This window comes from Heloderma suspectum, chromosome 5 (assembly GCF_057233095.1).
Source record: "Heloderma suspectum isolate Gila_16-S chromosome 5, 16-S_ref, whole genome shotgun sequence".
Lineage (NCBI taxonomy): Eukaryota > Metazoa > Chordata > Lepidosauria > Squamata > Helodermatidae > Heloderma > Heloderma suspectum.
Window position 1 is genome coordinate 129,887,210 of NC_139462.1, and position 18,233 is coordinate 129,905,442.

Here is an 18,233-nt window from a genome sequence, read left to right on the forward strand (position 1 = left end):
CAGTTGTGTGGTCAGAACAAAAAATACAAGGCCATAATAAGAAAGGAGGGGCTGTCCCGCAGCAGGGAGTCATGGTCACCACCCCTAGTGGGACGCTATAGCAGGCTGTGTGTGAGCTGTATTTCATGCTGTATGACAAACCATGGACTAAGCGGACGACGGACGATGGACTAAGGGTTGGATCCATACTTAGAACAGACTGATTGGAATCAATGGGACACAATTGCCCTGCCTCGATCATAGAACGTTACACTGCTGGCATCCATTAGCTACTTGGAATACCAAATGTATTTCTCAGGGCTTCCAGATCCGCAAGACAGGGAGCCTTTTGCTATATCATGTCTGCCAGAGACAGTTAAAGCTTTTTAATTAACACTTTGATAGTCCATCTCCTAGCCCTAAAGGTGAGAAGCGGACCTGCCCGCTTATGTGTCATTCTTCCGATTGGTGATACCTGTTGGGCAGTCACAACTTCCCCCTCCCCGCCAAACATAATAAAAACTGAATATTTTTATTCCTTTATTCCTTCTGTCACTCGATCCCCCCCCTTTTTTTGACCACCTTAAGAGGCTGTGCACGTTGCAGTTCTCACACTGAGAACTGTGTTGTATTTTACCTCAAAGAGTTTAGCATAGGTTAACAAGCTTTTTACGTATTTTATTTTCACGTACCCACTCTGCTTTCTTTTCATCTCTTATTTAGAGATGTGAAGGCCTGGGAAAAAAACTGGAAACATTTCAGGGGGAAAATCGGGCTTGCAATGGAACAACATGTGGGTTATCCCACGTATGTTTCTTTCTTTTTAAAAAATTAACTTTGAGGCTTGGGTCTACAGAACACAGTTTTTAATGAAGTTCTCAGTTAGAACTCACCACTTGGAAATGCTGCCTCAGCTATGAAACCTTTTAACTGCTGCCACTAGAATAAACCCCCTTTACCTAAAAGAAACTCAGTTGCCTGGTTCCTATGGTACAGGCATGGGACTGACACTACCACTACAGACAACTTTTCCAAATGAACAAAAAATAAGATGTTCATTAATGGAAATTATTTACAAAAGTTAATAAAATGTCAAATAATAGGTTGAGATTTCTTAAAGTTTCTTAAATTAAATATGGTTGTTTACCATTCCTAAGCTGAGTCTTTCCCAGCTACGTAAAATCTCAATAACTTTTCCTTCAGATCAGATTTCCCTAAGCTCTACCACACAAACAGGAACAGCTTTAGGAATTTCCTTAAACTGCTTTACAAATAGGAACAGAAGCTGTACACCAGTTCTTCCTGCTTCTTCTAGCTTCTAGGATGATTCAGATGTTTTAGGGACTACTTGCTGATGTTCCCTCTGGTCAGATATTAAATAGGAACCTAAAATATGTTATGTATATCTTGATTTGCTCATAAAACTATAATGTTTGGTACATTAAATGTAAAACTATAGCTTATTCAGACAATAATTACAAATTTACTGAGTTTAGTTTTTAAAGTTTTAAAATATAATAGCTTTATGAACAAACCAAATTATACATACTATAACTTTAGGAACAGAAAGGCTGCTTCATGTTCCTAAAGCAGCCCGGTGCCACCCTGATGTTTTGGATTACAATACCCAGCATTCCTGACCATTGGTTATTCTGCCTGAGGCTGATGGGAGCTGAAGTCCAAATTATCTGGAGGACACCAGAGTGTGGAAGGCTGTCCTAAAGCAACAAAGTGACTTTATATCTGTAAAGAATGGTAAAAAAAAATATGTTTTGCTTCTTTTTAAATTTTTCCCAAAATTCTTTTTTCCCTGAAAATGTTTTTTTTTCCCATGGCCTCAAGATTTCTAGAAATTTTACATCTCTACTCTTATTATATTCCTTTAAGAAATATTTTCTTTCAATTTGTACCTGAGGTTTGGGTGTGTGTTTCTGACAATTCCACCAGAGCGGCTTCGCTTATGCCTAAGGGGAAGTAAGGGGAAAGCTCGCTGCCTGACCATAGTAACGGGGGATCCAGCTGGTCACAACCTCACCCCATGCAGAGAATTAGCTCATAGCTCCCAGGGCTCCCTCCCCAGGGCTGCGGGGTGGGGTGAGGTGACAGCAACCTATGGATTGGATAGAAGGGTGCACAGCTGGCCTGCCTCACCAGGCAGTTGTGACATGGTAAATCATTACAGGTCCAAATAGTTTTAGTTTTTAACTGTGAGATTTTCAAATGTCCTCAGGCTGCTGTTTCTTTGTAATCTAGAATAGGAGAGACAATAAAAGAAAGACAGGAAGTTTTCAGCACAGGAAACCTCAGGCACATGTAGGGGGTCTGACAAACCCACCAACATTGACAAATGCAGCCAGGCCCCATCTGACAGTACCCAGGTGTTGCTATGTTGGATTTCATGGCTCACCACAAGTTTTGCAGACCAACTGCAAAAATGCAGCAATGCAGTTCATTGCTTGTGAACAAGAGAGCCCCCAAATCAGGGAAAACAACAAAGAGCTCCATATCTACTAAAGAGGTATTCATGGGTCAAAGTCCACCATCAGATGCATGAATAGTGAGGATTTTGTGTGTGTATGAAAGTCAGTATGGGAAAATCTCTCTCACACACACACGCGATTGTAGGGACTGTTTTACAAAGTGAGATTAAAAACGAACAAAACATTCAGAAATCAGAGACATGATATACAAGTTCAGTAATTCAAGTTAACAAGTGTCAGTTACTTGGGGTCAACAAACCAACAACTCTTTTAGGCTTTGTAATACTGGGTTACTTTTTGTTGATTTTTAAATTTTCTGATATTTACTGTTAACATTTAAGTAGGGTTTCTTTTTGCTCATGTACACTCAGCAAAAATAAGTGCATATCACATCACCTTGAGAAGAATATAAAGGAAACAGCACTATTTGAGTAGGCAGGTAGCTTAGGTCGCTTTTCCAGAACAGGAGAATTCAGGGAGCTGGATCATGCATGACCATATTTCATTGCTCTCATTTAAGAACAATAAATGGATATAAGTAGTGAATGCCGTGTTGGTTACTGAAAGAGAGAACTATATTGTATGCACACCTGAAGAATAGTTCTGTATAACTCAGAAGCATCACATCTTAACTGCCAAGGCCCATTAGCTGGAAGGAGATCCACTTGGCCCTGCCCAGATGCCAATGATTTCAACGGCTGCTTTGACTCTATGCCCATCTCTTTCTAGCTAGCATATCTTCTATATATGGAATCTAATTTATAAATCATATCCCCAAAGCAGTTCAACTAGTTCAGTAAAAAATGTGTGGCACAGTCCATATCTTCTCGTGTGCACAGACCTGTGCATCTAGGAGTTGTTCCTCACTGGGCTCAGCGGAACAAGGGTGGCCACATATGCTTCACCAAAAAAAGAGGATAAAGGAAGGCATGTATTTGCATATGCTAATTTGTATGTATCGATGCAATCGTAGAAATAATTGTTATAACTTCACTGCCTTGTTGTGGTGAAGGGGCTTGCGTAACTCAGTGAAGCCATAAGCTATGCCGTGCAGGGCCACCCAAGACAGGTCATGGCGGAGAGTTCTGACAAAATGTGGTCCACTGGAGAAGGAAATGGCAACCCACTCCAGTATTCTTGCCAAGAAAACCCCATGGAACGTATCACAAGGCTAAAAGATATGACGCCGGAAGATGAGCCCCTCAGGTCGGAAGGTGTCCAATATACTGGTGGGGAAGAGCAGAGGGTATTTCCAAGTAGCGCCAGAAAGAGTGAAGTGGCTGGGCCAAAGCTGAAAGGATACTCAGCTGCGGATGTGTCTGGTGGTGAAAAGAAAATCTGATGCTGTAAAGAACAATATTGTTTAGGAACCTGGAATGTCAGATCAATGAATCAAGGTAAGCTGGAGGTGGTCAAACATGAGATGGCAAGATTGAACATCGACATCTTGGGAATCAGCGAACTAAAATGGACAGGCATGGGCGAATTTAATTCAGGTGACCATCATATCTACTATTGTGGGCAAGAATCCCTTAGAAGAAATGGAGTAGCACTCATAGTCAACAAAAGGGTGGGAAAAGCAGTACTGGGGTACAATCTTAAAAATGATAGAATGATCTCAGTACGAATCCAAGGCAAACCATTCAACATCACAGTAATTCAAGTCTATGCCCCAACCACTGATGCCGAAGAAGCTGAGGTTGATTGGTTCTATGAAGACCTACAACACCTTCTAGAACTAACACCAAAAAAAGATGTCCTCTTCATCATAGGGGATTGGAATGCTAAAGCAGGAAGTCAAGAAATCACCGGGATAACAGGCAGGCATGGCCTTGGTGTACAAAATGAAGCAGGACAAAGGCTAATAGAGTTTTGCCAAGAGAACACGCTGATCATAGCAAACACTCTTTTCCAACAGCACAAGAGGCAACTCTACACATGGACATCACCAGATGGTCAATATCGAAATCAGATTGATTATGTCCTTTGCAGCCAAAGATGGAGAAGCTCCATACAGTCAGTAAAAACAAGACCTGGAGCTGACTGTGGCTCAGATCATGAGCTGCTTCTTGCAAAATTTCGGCTTAAATGGAAGAACGTAAGGAAAACCACTAAACCATTCAGGTATGACCTAAATCATATCCCTTATGAATATACAGTGGATGTGAGGAATACATTTCAGGGATTAGACCTGATAGACAGGGTGCCTGAGGAACTATGGACGGAGGTCCGTAACATTGTTCAGGAGGCAGCAACGAAATCCATCCCAAAGAAAAAGAAATGCAAGAAAGCCAAGTGGCTGTCTGATGAGGCTTTACAAGTAGCTGAGGAAAGAAGGGAAGCGAAAAGCAAGGGAGAAAGGGGAAGATATATCCAACTGAATGCAGAGTTCCAGAGAATAGCAAGGAGAGACAAGAAGGCCTTCTTAAATGAATAATGCAAAGAAATCGAGGAAAACAACAGAATGGGAAAGACTAGAGATCTCTTAAAGAAAATCAGAGATCTCAAGGGAACGTTTTGTGCAAAGACGGGCATGATAAAGGACAAAGAAGGCAGGGACCTAACAGAAGCAGATGAGATTAAGAAGAGGTGGAAAGAATACACAGAAGAACTATACAGGAAAGATCTGAATGTCCCTGATAGCCATGATAGTGCGGTCACTGAACTTGAGCCAGACATCCTCGAGAGTGAAGTCAAGCGGGCCTTAGGAAGCATTAGTAACAACAAAGCTAGCGGAGATGACAGTATTCCAGCCAAGCTATTTAAAATCCTAAAAGATGATGCTGTTAAAGTGCTGCATTCAATATGCCAACAAATTTGGAACACTCAACAATGGCCGCAAGCCTGGAAAAGTTCAGTTTACATTGCAATTCCAAAGAAGGGCAACGCCAAAGAGTGTTCAAATTACTGCATAATTGCGTTCATTTCACATGCCAGCAAGGTGATGCTCAAAATCCTACAAGCGAAGCTTCAGCAGTATGCGAACCGAGAACTACCGGAAGTACAAGAGGGGTTTCGAAGAGGCAGAGGAACTAGAGATCAAATCGCCAAAATTCGCTGCATCATGGAGAAAGCAAGAGAATTCCAGAAAAACGTCTATTTCTGCTTCATTGACTACGCTAAAGCCTTTGATTGTGTGGATCACAACAAACTGTGGCAAATTCTTAAAGTGATGGGAGTACCAGACCACCTTACCTGTCTCCTGAGAAACCTGTACGAGGGTCAAGAAGCAACAGTAAGAACCGGACATGGAACAACCGAGTGGTTCAAAATTGGGAAAGGAGTACGACAAGGCTGCATATTGTCACCCTGCTTATTTAACTTATATGCAGAGTACATCATGAGAAACGCCGGGTTGGATGAATCACAGGTCGGAATTAAGATTGCTGGGAGAATTATCAACAACCTCCGATATGCAGACGATACCACCCTAATGGCAGAAAGCGAAGAGGATCTCAAGAGCCTCTTGTTGAGGGTGAAAGAGGAGAGTGCAAAAGCTGGTTTGAAACTCAACATTAAAAAAACGAAGAACATGGCATCTGGCCCCATCACTTCCTGGCATATAGAAGGGGAAGAAATGGAAGCAGTGACAGATTTTACTTTCTTGGGCTCCAAGATCACCACAGACGGTGACTGTAGCCATGAAATTAAAAGACACTTGCTCCTTGGGAGGAAAGCTATGGCCAACCTAGACAGCATAGTAAGAAGCAGAGACATCACCTTGCCAACAAAGGTCCGTCTAATCAAAGCTATGGTTTTCCCAGTAGTAATGTATGGCTGTGAGAGCTGGACTATAAGGAAGGCTGAGCGCTGAAGAATTGATGCTTTCGAACTGTGGTGCTGGAGAAGACTCTTACGAGTCCCCTGGACTGCAAGGAGGTCAAATCAGTCCATCCTAAAGGAAATCAACCCTGAGTGCTCATTGGAAGGACAGATACTGAAGCTGAAGCTCCAGTATTTTGGCCACCTAATGCGAAGAGAAAACTCCCTGGAAAAGACCCTGATGCTGGGAAAGACTGAAGGCAAAAGGAGAAGGGGACGGCAGAGGATGAGATGGCTAGATAGCATCACCGATGCAATGAATATGAACTTGAGCACGCTCCGGGAGAGAGCGCAGGACAGGAAGGCCTGGTGTGCTACGGTCCATGGGGTCACGAAGAGTCGGACACGACTGAACGACTGAACAACAACAACAACAACAATCTCACCACAGTGCAGACGACTGTGACCAGGTGACCTTTGTGGCTGCCTGTTCAGTCTGCTATTCAGGTGCTAACTGGTGACAGGCAACAGTTCTTATGGTCCTTTATCTATAAACTGCAATTGGACAGGAGAGCCCTTTAAATGGAGGACATTCCTCTGTAAAAGAGGACACATGGCCACCCCAAGTCATGGAATGCTTTCACTCTCCATCCTCCATCAGGTCTCTGCTGGGTGTGCATAAGTGCTGGTGAATTTTGATATGCCTGCCCATTACTGAAAATGGGGAAGTCTGGCAATGCTCCTGGCACAGAGGCCAATCGTGCTCACAGCACAAATGCGCCATGAGCGGGGGTGGGGTGGGGGTATGTGCTAAGAACCCCTCACTTCTCTTTTGTGAAATCATTTAGTACTGTGAATCTTGCAAGTCAGACTACCTCCTTGTAATCTTTCAGGTCTTCAATGCAAACACCTTGCAGAAATTAGTTCTGCTATCCGTATTTCCGTTTTATAAATAGGCAAATTGGCGTATGGCAAAAATTTAAGCACCAGATCCAACAAGTTAATGCAGGGAACTTGCACCAGATCATTAAGAGACTAGAAAGTAGTCTGTCTGGAATCAGATTTCTCCATTTTTGTGTCTAGGAAATACTGTGGGGGGAAGAGAGATAACTTTTAAAAGAGGCAACTCCAGCAATTTAAGAGCTGGAGCTTTTTCTTTGAAATATACATTATCTGAGGCAGTGAACCTATGCACTTATTTAGGAGCATAGGTCAAAACAGACATGGCATGAGAGATCCATAATCAGATCTCCAGCCATTTTTTTTTAAACTTTAAAGCAGTGGGGGGAAGGAAGGCTCTCCAGTGATCAGAGCAGTAACCTTAACATGTTCCCTTGCACCCTTTTCCAGATCTAAATCAGTCCCCCAAGCTGCTATAAGTGCTGCAGCAGGAAAAAAAAACACAGGTACTACTATTGTGCCTTTATTTTTCCATTGTAGGGCTCACAGGACTGGGCGTGGGGGTGAGATCCAGAAAGTGACAAGAGCAAAAGGGTTACCTCTGCCCCCCAGGGTCACTGTTCTGATCAAACATGTGGGGGAACCCCATGGCTGCCTTAAAAGTAAAAAAAAAAAAAATCACTGATGCATCTTCCATCTTTTTCAGCTCAAAGACCCACTGAACTCAGAAGAACTTATTTAGAGTCATCATGAAATAGATTCTCCAAGCTCCAACTTGTAGCTCAGACTGCCTCACTCTTGTTTTCAATTGCACTCTGCTTTTCTTTTTGTTCAAAAAAGAAAGTGTGCACTTCAAAAAGTATGTGCACAAATGCGCACTTTACCCCCATGGATTAAAGTGTGAAAATTTGTATTTTACTTTTTTAAGTGCATTTCCAAAGTGCTCATTTCCCTAAAGTACACATTCTGTGAACATGAACACAAACTTGGGAATGTGCGAGCTTTCCCCAAAAACCGAGATCCCGTTTAGAGTTGCGGATGGGGCAAATTCAAGTTAAAAACCAATCAAAACAAAATTCTCATACTTCACTACAATATGCAGCACAGCCACAGGACTGGTGGAAAAATGAGTTTGCGGCTGCCACCTGTAGACATGAAGCGGTAGTGCACTGGAACATAAATCATAGATATATTAATAATATGGTGTTAATCCAATACCCCATGCTTTGCTTCCCAAATCTGGGCATTAGTGGCTCTCCTGCGTCTGCACAGGAGGCAACATTTATTTCTGGAAAATGGGCATCCATGTATGGCAGACACAGCCAGCAGGAGTCTGGCTGTTTTTAAAAATTTCTCTCCTGGGTCTCATGAGGCAGGCAAGGGCAGGGAGGGAGCACTGAGCCCTCATCAGCCTCTGTCCTCCCCCTATTATTTAAGTGAGCAGCAGCATGGCAGAGAGAGAAGAAAGTGAGCAAATGAGTATCAATTCCCCCCCCCCAATTCCCCCCCCCCCCAAGACCTCATTCTCTGTGCAATGGGCATTGTTGCTGGAAGAGAAAAATGTATGTGAGCGCAAGAGGCATGGGAATATTAAGTTAAGGCACTTCTTAACCGCCACACTATTTAAAGTTTACCTGGTATGGAGGTTAAGAAATGCCTTAACTTAACACTCCCATGCCTTTAAAAAACACAAGTGGATTTGTAGAGGACTTATACAATTTTCTTCAATCCTTGAACACACTAAATAAGGGAAGTTTATTTTCAGAAAAATTATTCCTGATCCTTACATATAAATCTTGGCTTGAAATACAAGACCACCTTAAGACAGGGGATTAAGTAGCACAAATCCCAAGAAATGCACTTTGTCCATATATTCCCTAAAGAAAATGTTGGGCCTGATCTATCGGGGAGGGGGGGGGGGACATTCAATGTGTTCTCTCTCATATGTTTAATGGGTTCTTTCATTTTTTTAAATTTCAGAACTGGAAGGAAAACAACAACCTGTAAACAAGAACTGGAATAAACCCTAGTCCCTCTTTTATAATTTCATACCCATTTGTAAAGCTTTCAACAATACAGATATAGCTGTGTCTGGATATAATGCATATCTATGCATCTTTCCCACTTTTAAATATCGGATATTGAAATGTAGTATTTCATAGCATCTTCATATTGTGTTAAATGTCATTCCAGGAGAAACATTGTTAACTACTAATTATGTTTCAGAGCATATTACAGAATTTCAGTTCAAATTCTTCCCTAGTGCTTTGTTAAGAGATCTCCGACCCTATCACCCATTATTTCTGAAGGACCAATTTAAAACAAGTAACCACTAACCAAAACATAAAAGTGCAACATGGTTCAGATTCTAAATCACATAACATTCATTAGAAAAAGCTCAGCTAGAATCCCAAGATAGATTCGTTCCACAGCATCTCCTCCTCAGTTGGTCCACTGTCTTTAGCCTTCTTTCTCTCCTTCCTGTGTCTTCTGCTCTCCTTTTCAGAAGAACCCTCTTTACTGCCTTTGTCTTTACTGTGCTTTGATTTCCCCCCAGTTGCTGCATCTATATCATCTTTCTTTTTCTTTTTCTTCTCAGTGTCCTTTCCTGAGTCTGTCTCTCCTTCACTGTACTGTTTTCTCTTGAGCTTTACAAGTTGTTGGGAAAGGTTCCCTTCACCCTCTCTTGTACATTCTTTCTCCTTTTTGGGTGTCTTTGGCTCCTTTCGGCTTCTCTTGTAAGAGCTAGAGCTGTTATCTGGAGAAAGAGGTTTGTTGCAGCCATCGCTAGATTCTGCTGAGGATTGGTTGCAATGAGACACTGGCTTTTCTGAACAACATTCTGTGCTGCACTGAAACATGGGTGCATCTTCTAGTTTTAGTGGATCTCTGTGTGCTGGTGACCAATGTGACAATCTGTTTTCAACAGGATACGAAGGTGTGCATGTTTCTGAGAAAAAAATGGAATGCTGATCTGGTTCATAAATATCATGCGAAAATAGATCTTGGTCAGATGTAAAGGTCTCCTTATGACCATTCGTGGCGTCAAACTCTTGATTTTGAAATTCTTCCTCTGATTTTCTAAAGTTAGTTTTTGGTTCCAGTCCTCTTGCTTTTTGTACTTTAATGTAATCTGCCAATTCATCTTGGAAGGAATTGTATGTTTTTTTGGAGTTCTTCATCAGATTGACAATCAAGTTTTCCCTACAAAATTAAAATAAAGCGTGAAAAGAATGGAAAAAAGATTGACATGATTCTAACTAAACAAATTGACTGAGGCAGGCCTCATGCTGGTGCTAGAAAATGGTAAATCATTTCATGAAGGGCTGTGTGTCTTATTCTAGCCCCCCAGTGTAAGCAACTGACTCAGATATACTTTCCCTTTGTGTTTCCGTTTTCTCCTTGGTGCTGCCTCGCCCCTTCTCCAGAGGCCTTCTCCAGGCGCCCTCAACTTCTGAAGTGAGACATGCAGCAATGGGGGAGGGGGCCTTCTTCACTCTGGCATCCTGCATGTGGAACTCTTTTCCCAAAGGAGGCTAACTTGGCTGCATTAATGTCTTTTAGGTGCCAGCCAAAGCAATTATTTATTTCTGCTGCAATTATTTTTAGTCCTGCCTTTTACCAACATAAACTGTGTTATTGAGTATTATCAAATGGAACCAGCTTTGCACGGTTCCTTAGCCCTTAGTTTGATACAGCAAAGCCTTCAAGCAAACCTATGTACTTGTCAGAGTTGGAGACATTTTGACTCCCCCGTCTGAGTGAAACCACACCCACTAATACCCCTAGGCATGTCCCCTGCCATGGTGCACCCCTATAGCCCCCTCAGGGAGGGCTCTTCCACTGCATTCCCTGGGGGTGGGAGCTTCCTTACAACAGCAAGTCAGGGACAGCCATATAACTCTCTTCCTCCGCCTTCTAATTTCCTCTGAATTCAAATTGTATTGACTGCAAGGCTATGCACTGGTTAGGGACAACTGCCACCTCATGGCCAAAGATGGTACTGTAGGCTTCAAACACACAGACACATTCACATTAATTAAAATTAATTAATGCATTTCAGCAACCCCCCCCCCGCCCCCCAAGGTGCACATCCTTAGAATCTCCTAGTATGCATGCCAAGTTTCGGATATCTAGATTTTATGGTCTGGGTGGTGACAGACAGGCAAACAAAAACACATCCTCTTTTATTATTATAGACTGCAGAACAGCCCAGCTTTACACAGGTTGAACCAGTCGTTCATTTGATACAGTGAAGCTTTTGAGCAAACTTACACAGCTGTCAGAGTTGAACACCTTGTCCCTGCCCCATCTGCGAGAAGACACACCCACTGGCACCCCTAGGCATGGCCCCTCCCAGGTGCACTGCTGTAGCCCCTTAAGGGAAGAGTCTGTCCGCTCCACTTCCCTGAAGGTGGGCTGTCCCACAGCAGGGGGGATGTGAGTAGCTGTATAACTCTGTTCCTTTGCCTACTAATTTCCCCTGGTTTCAAACTGTATCAAATGCAAAACGGGAAGTCTGCCATCTAGTGACTGATGATGTTACTGCAGGCTTGGAACCATAGAATCATAGAATAGTAGGGTTGGAAGGGGCCTACATGGCCATCGAGTCCAACCCCCTGCTCAGTGTAGGAATCTTGCAGGCTTCATACACAGACACATTTAATTTAATTGCAATTAATTAATTTATTTTAAAAACAAAATAATCCGGAGGTGCAGCACTTCAGAGGTTTCACAGTTTTGGTCAGACACACATCCTCTTTTATTCTTATAGATTGCTCTGGGCTATTGTAAACTGAGCTGGGTAGTTCCCCCCAGAAACCATGCACTTTCTGAAAGACACCTGCTATACCAAAGGCACAAGGGGAACCGGAGCAAAGGGCAGAGTATTGACTTCAGTAAGGCTACTTAAGAGAGGGGTGAAGATCCTGTGGCCCTCCAGATGTTGCCAGAATCCATCAGCCCCGGGCAGTATGGTGATGGGAACTGCAGTGGGGGCAGAGGCTCCTCATCCCAACTTTAGGAAAATGTTGAGGGAAGTAAATAAAATTGACTATATAATATTCTGTAAATTAAAAAAGAAGTGAAGAGCAAACAGAACATTTCCTAAAGCTGCTGCTGCTGCTAATACGGGACAGAAGAAAACTGAACAAGAAGGCGCTTGCCACACCTTTCAAGGCCGGCAGGGAAATCTCCTCTTAAGGGGAGAGGGCAGGAGTACAAACTGCCTTCTGAGAGCTCTAGGCAGCTACCATGAACTCTGGGCAGATGCAGAACCTGTATGTGGGACTGCAGAGAGACCACATTCTTTCTGTGCGACTGAACTACACGTTAGTAGATGTGTTCTGCACATACGTGTGTGCGTGCGCGCACATATACACACACCCTTCATCCCTGCACAGTCAGTGCAGGTCCAGAACCAACGATGGAGAGCTAGGAAAATACTTACTTAATCTGATGCTTATTTCCTTGCATGTGGGACTGGTACATCTCTATGGATGTGAGGCTGATACTGCATATAGGGCATATGTAGTTGCCCACCCCAACGGCTAAAAGAACAGAGGGCTACAGGTTAAAATCGACATATTACGTGAATGCCTGGAACCTTAGAACTTAAAACAGTAACAACAGAGTACTAAAAAACACAATCACATGATGAATCTGCTGCTGGCTTGCGCCACGTCACATTACAGGTGGTGGAACATCCAAATGCTTGTTCATGTAAAGAGAAGAAAAGCCAGAACAACCCTTTTCCTGACATGTTGGTGTCCTATGGGCAGGGATTTTTTTTAATATATGGAGAAACATTCAAACAAAGCATGGAACTCCACCCCCCCCTGCAATCTGTAGTGCTGCAGGCCAGCAACAGCCACGACATAACAGGGTTCTTCTGACCATGTAGCTTGGTTCTGAGTGATGCTCAGCTGATTCAAAGTGGAGCACATGTCTCCATGCTGCTTGCTTACCATTGGCCTTGGATTCCACAGGGATAGCCTCAGTTCCTATCTCAGCCATCAGCTTCTTGCGGGCTTCGTTCCTTTTGTGCTTCTTGCCCACGTAGTGTTGATGGGCCATCAGTGGATTGTTGAAGGGTGCTGAGCAGAGCTTGCAATACTTTTCTGGATTATCTAAATCTAAGGTAGCACTACAGGATGAAGATGGGTCTTCAGCATCATTGTCTGGTGTGGTCTTTTCAACTGACAGCTCTGGCAGAGCTGGAGTCGCAGAGGGACCTGGGGCAAAGTGCGATGAAGAAAGGTCAGTCTCCCCAGTGAAATAGCAAAGGAGGAAGAGAGAGACAGACAGACAGACAGAAAATCAGCAGCCCTATAATCTTCAGGATACATTAAGACAGAATTTAATCTTTTTAGCTCTCCAGTATCAAGCCGCAGCTAAAATAAAATACTCGCCCTCCTTTGCTAGCAAATAGTCTCAGGGCTCCTTCACACGGAGCTTTTATCCTGCGATTGAGACTGCTCCTTCACCGAAGTTTGCAGGCTCTTTACATGACGCCGTGATCCTCCAGGGCGTCTCCTGCACTAAATGCCCTTTGTTCAGTTTTTAGTTAAATAGATCACAGATAATGAGCTATAAAATTACCCCGTTGTGTTCAACCGTTTCCTCCATGAAAAGAGGGAAAGCGGCAAGAAGAGGAGCGAGATCAATGAAAGATAATGGAAGGCTCATCTACGGGGAGAAGGAGGGGGGAAGGAGGCACGTGAAAAAGGGAGTCATGATCCTGCATTTAAAATGGAAGCAGAAAGCCTCATTCTAAATGCAGGATTTTAGGCTGGTGTAGAATGCCCTTACTCAGAAAGTAAAAATGTCATCCCAAAACCAGTTCTGAATTCCCCTTCCCTCTCTCCAGTGCTGAGTAAGTGCAATTGAAGACAATGTGATTTTCTTCTGAGTAGATGCAAAAACAAAAGGCAAAGCAATTCCCAACTCCTCATCCCTCTCCCCACTCCCATGCTGAGTAAGTGCAATTGAAGACAATGTGAATCACTTCTGAGTAGACATGTTTAGCAGGTTGTATCCTGGTTGTGTCCTCAGATATGGGGAGAGGGAGGGGGAAGGGGTGGGGGGAAAGGAAGTGCGTGAAAAAGGGTGTCATTATGATCCTGCATTTAAAACAGAAGCAGAAAGCCCCGTTTTAAATGCAGGATTTTAGGCTGCTGTAGAGATGCCCTCAGTGGCCATTCTGAATATGGCCTCCTACAAATGGCTGGCTAGCAAGCCTAGTCACTGCTCTCTCCCTTCCCCTCTGCACTGTATGAAATGACCGGGCTACAGGGAAAAGCGCACATGGGAGCAATAGAAGGCGGAAACTTCCCTTGTTTTGTTCCTTGGACTACTCTGCTGATTAAAATGGCCCACATCCCCCTTGCTCTGACAAACTAGGGATGTAAAAAGTGCTGGGTCTTCACCAGGCTGAGCACTCGGTGTGGGCTGCTGAGCCTGATCTCCTGACAGCTGCTTCAGTTTCTTGGTGTGGATCTTTCCCAGGTAGTGTGATTGAGCAACAATTGGGGATGTGAAGATCATGTTGCAAAGCCTGCAGTATGTGTTTTTGTCCACATCTGGGTCCATCTGAAATTAAAGAGCAAAGACATTTAATCATTAATGTTCAACTGGTGGGTGTACCCTTTCAGTCATGCCTTTCTCTCTTTCTCTTTGTGAGAGAAAGAAAGGGAAAGGGGGTGGGGAACTGGCATATATGGTGAAAAATTAAAATTGGATCCCATGTTGCAAATTGGGGTGAAAAGGCATGTTCCTGGTCTGAAAAGGGTGATGACTCTTAATCATCAACTACCCACAATAAACAGGGGTTTTCCTATGAGCCTCTGCTGACCCACAGGAAAAGCCAAATATGGGCTGCAACCAATGGAGAGTTTGAAGCATCGCATAGCACTTTATCTCGTGCCAAGCATCCCTTCTCTATGCCTCTTGCATGTACACACATAGCAGAAGAGCGGGCCCAAAGCATCTGACGCACTGGATGATGCCGAGGGCCACATGAAATTAGGCAGACGGCTGCATCTGGTCCTTGGGCCACAGGTTACCCAGCCCATATAAAGCATTGCTGAAGCTGCAGATGAGGGGACACTCCAGGAAATTCACCTGTGTCTTCAGCTTGCCAGGCTCCTGTCCTTCCTTTTGTTCACTATGCATTTGTAAATAAAGTCGGACTTTCTGAGCGTGCCTTTTGCCCTGGAAAACAGAAGCAGCAGTTTATAGCAGGAGGCACCTCTGGTTTCTCTTTGAGATAAAATGAGTAAGGAAAAAAGTAGGTGTTGAAATGTTTATAAAGAAGCATAATTCCGGTGCTGAGACTTGGAAGACACAGAGATGGCAGAGGCCTTTCAATACTTGGCCTGGCCACAGTGACACATCCCTTAGTTGCATCCAGAATGGATTAGTGCAAAACGTTCTGCATGGCTCTGCCTTTCAAGAGGCTCTAGAAACTTGAGTTGTTCCAGAAGGCAGCACTGAGGATGCTGGAGGGCGCATGACTGGGAGAGCAGATTGCACCCATTTTACAACAGCAGCACTGCTTGCCAGTTCATTTCCAAACACAATGATTCAGAACAACTAGCAACAGGTGTGAATTTCATGACTTTAATATGCTGGAGTCCATGGCCAGGGCAACGGAACTACAATCTAAACAAGAAAAAACTTTGACTTGGGTTGATGTGCATCCATCTCAGCAAGTCTTACCTGTGACCACTTATTAAAATGTGTTCGCCCTAGGAGAAATAATTCTTCTTCTGAAAGACAGCACACCATGGAAAAGCATCTCACACCGGATAATATTCTTATGGCTCTCAAATGGTGAGATGATCTATCACTACTAGCCTTTTGCTTAGCTAACAGTGGTGGCAGTACTCCAATGGGCACCGATAGGCAGAAGATGTTTCTTCAATGAACAATGATGACTGGTGCTCATGGGCACACTTACCAGCCAAGGTTGAAGCAGAGACTATGTCTGGATGTGTGTTTGTGGAAAGAGTTGGAATGTAGCCAGCAAAGACAGAAGTCTTGAGTTTTTGCAGCTGACTGTGATGAGACAGAGCCAAGAATATGCTGCTTGTTTTGGGGAAATGCTGTTATCAAATAGCATTTCCCAAAAGCAAGCTGTCTTTCTATGTGCCATCTGTCTATGTACTTGCCTGCTCAAGTGGGTATATTTGTAAATAAAGAGATATTACCAAAAAAACCCCATACGTCTCTATCGTGGTTTCCTCCCAAGGAAATGAAGCCTGTACTGGCAACCCATGGAAATTCTTTTGCTTGAGGAATAGGGGGCTATGAAACATTACAAATATGTTCCGCCTCAAAACTTACCTCATAGTGCGCTATTCTTTGTGATTCAAACTGCAGCACAGCCCCACAAACTTTACAGAAAGTGTCTGTGCAAAGTTCTTTTCTTGTCACTTCGTCCAAAGTATCATCTAAAGTGAACGGTTAAGGATACAGCAGTCAATAACCAGAAGAGACAGACGCATTTATTTATGGAAGTCATACTGAAAAACTTAAAAGCAAGATGATGAAGACAGGGATGCAATTTATCCACAAAGGTCAACAAGGGGCAACTATATTTGCCCCCACCATTTTATGCTTTATCTACTCCTGATGCCTGTCCAAGCTCTTTAGTTAGTTAATTTGTTAGTTTATTACATTTATGTAATGATTCACAGAACCAAAAGGTATTCCAAAGCGATTTACAAAAGAATAATAAAAACAAAACAAAAAACACCAACTGTACAACAACAAATTATTTAAAACCATATAAATTTACAAAAGCACCCATCTAAAAGAATAATTTAAAAGACAAACAAACATACCCCATCCAGCTACAGGACTGAACAAAAATGCCACCAAAGCCAGGCCATTAAACTATCCAAATGCCTGTGAAAAGATTACTGCATTTGTCTGGCACCTAAAAGATGACATAGTTGGTGGCAGATGAGCTTCACTAGGGGAAGCATTCCATAATGGGGGGTAGGGACCACAGAAAAGGCCCATTCTTTCCCTGCCACCCTCTGAACATCTCTTGGATGGGTCATGGAAAGATGGGCATCAGATGTCAGTCTCAGGGTCCGGGCGGGTTTGTATGCTCCTTGGGTTACTGGGGTCCCAAGCTGTGCAAGGCTTCATAGGTGAAGACCAGCATTTTGAATTCGGCATGGAAACAAATTGGCAGCCAGTGCAGGCAGGCCAGAACTAGAGTTTTATGTCTGGAATGCTTGATGGTTCTGGTCAAAAGTCTGGTTGCCGCATTGTGTAATAGCTGCCGTTTTCGTGCCATCTCCAAAGGTATACCATCGTCAAACATAAAGCACATTGCACTAATCTAAGCTAGAGGTTACTAGAACATAGACTACCACAGTCAGGCTATCTCCAACCAGAAAGGGTCACAGCTGGGGCACTAGCCAATGCTGGTAGAAGGTGCTCTGTGCCCCAGGGGCCACTTGTGCCTTCAGTTACAATGATGGATCCCAAAGTACCCCAAGCACCGTACCTGCTCCTTCAGGGGGAATATGACCCCATGTAGAACAGGTTGCACCCATCCAGACTGAGGAACCACCCATTAACAGTATCAGTGACTTATCTAGCTTGAGGTTCACTTTGTCGGCCCTCATTCAGTCGATTACAAAGGCCAGGCTCCGGGCTCAGCACATCCACTGCCAACTCTGATTGCAATGTAAAGGAAAAATAGATCTGCATATCATCTGCATGCTGATGACAACACACTCCAAAACTGCAGATGACCCCACTCAGCAGTTTCTTTTAGATATTCAACAGCATGGGGGAAAAGATCAAACCCTGAGGAACCCTCATCCATTGGGTCAAGCAATACCCTCCAAGCACCACCCTCTGGAACCAACCCTCCAAGTAGGAGTGGAACCACTGCAAAGCAGTGTCCCCAATTTCCAGAGCTGCTCCAGAAGGATACCATGATTGATGGTATCAAAAGCCATCGAGAGATCAAGGGGTATCAACAGGGACGAGGTCCCCGTCTCTCTCCCAACAAAGGTCATCATACAGGTTGACCAAGGTGGCCTCAGTGCCAAAACCAGCTTAGAATCCTGAGTGAAAAGGATTCAGAAA

At 43.6% G+C, this 18,233-nt stretch overlaps 1 protein-coding gene across 3 annotated transcripts in view; it reads right to left on the reverse strand.

The window, feature by feature from the left end:
- Positions 1-8,852: 8,852 nt before the first annotated feature.
- Positions 8,853-18,233, reverse strand: part of KRCC1 (lysine rich coiled-coil 1) — a 32,894-nt gene continuing 23,513 nt past the window's right edge. The window contains exons 2-9 of one of the 3 annotated variants that reach the window (XM_084857452.1): positions 18,079-18,211; positions 17,644-17,815; positions 16,467-16,573; positions 15,243-15,332; positions 14,549-14,711; positions 13,088-13,354; positions 12,571-12,670; positions 8,853-10,325 (exon numbers count right to left, since the gene is read on the reverse strand). In XM_084857452.1, coding sequence (XP_084713578.1) covers positions 9,524-10,325; positions 12,571-12,670; positions 13,088-13,354; positions 14,549-14,711; positions 15,243-15,332; positions 16,467-16,573; positions 17,644-17,764 — 1,650 coding nt within the window. In that variant the 5' untranslated portion in view covers positions 17,765-17,815; positions 18,079-18,211 and the 3' untranslated portion in view covers positions 8,853-9,523. The remainder of the gene's footprint in view (positions 10,326-12,570; positions 12,671-13,087; positions 13,355-14,548; positions 14,712-15,242; positions 15,333-16,466; positions 16,574-17,643; positions 17,816-18,078; positions 18,212-18,233) is intronic. The other 2 variants (XM_084857451.1, XM_084857453.1) reach the window with 2 other exon arrangements.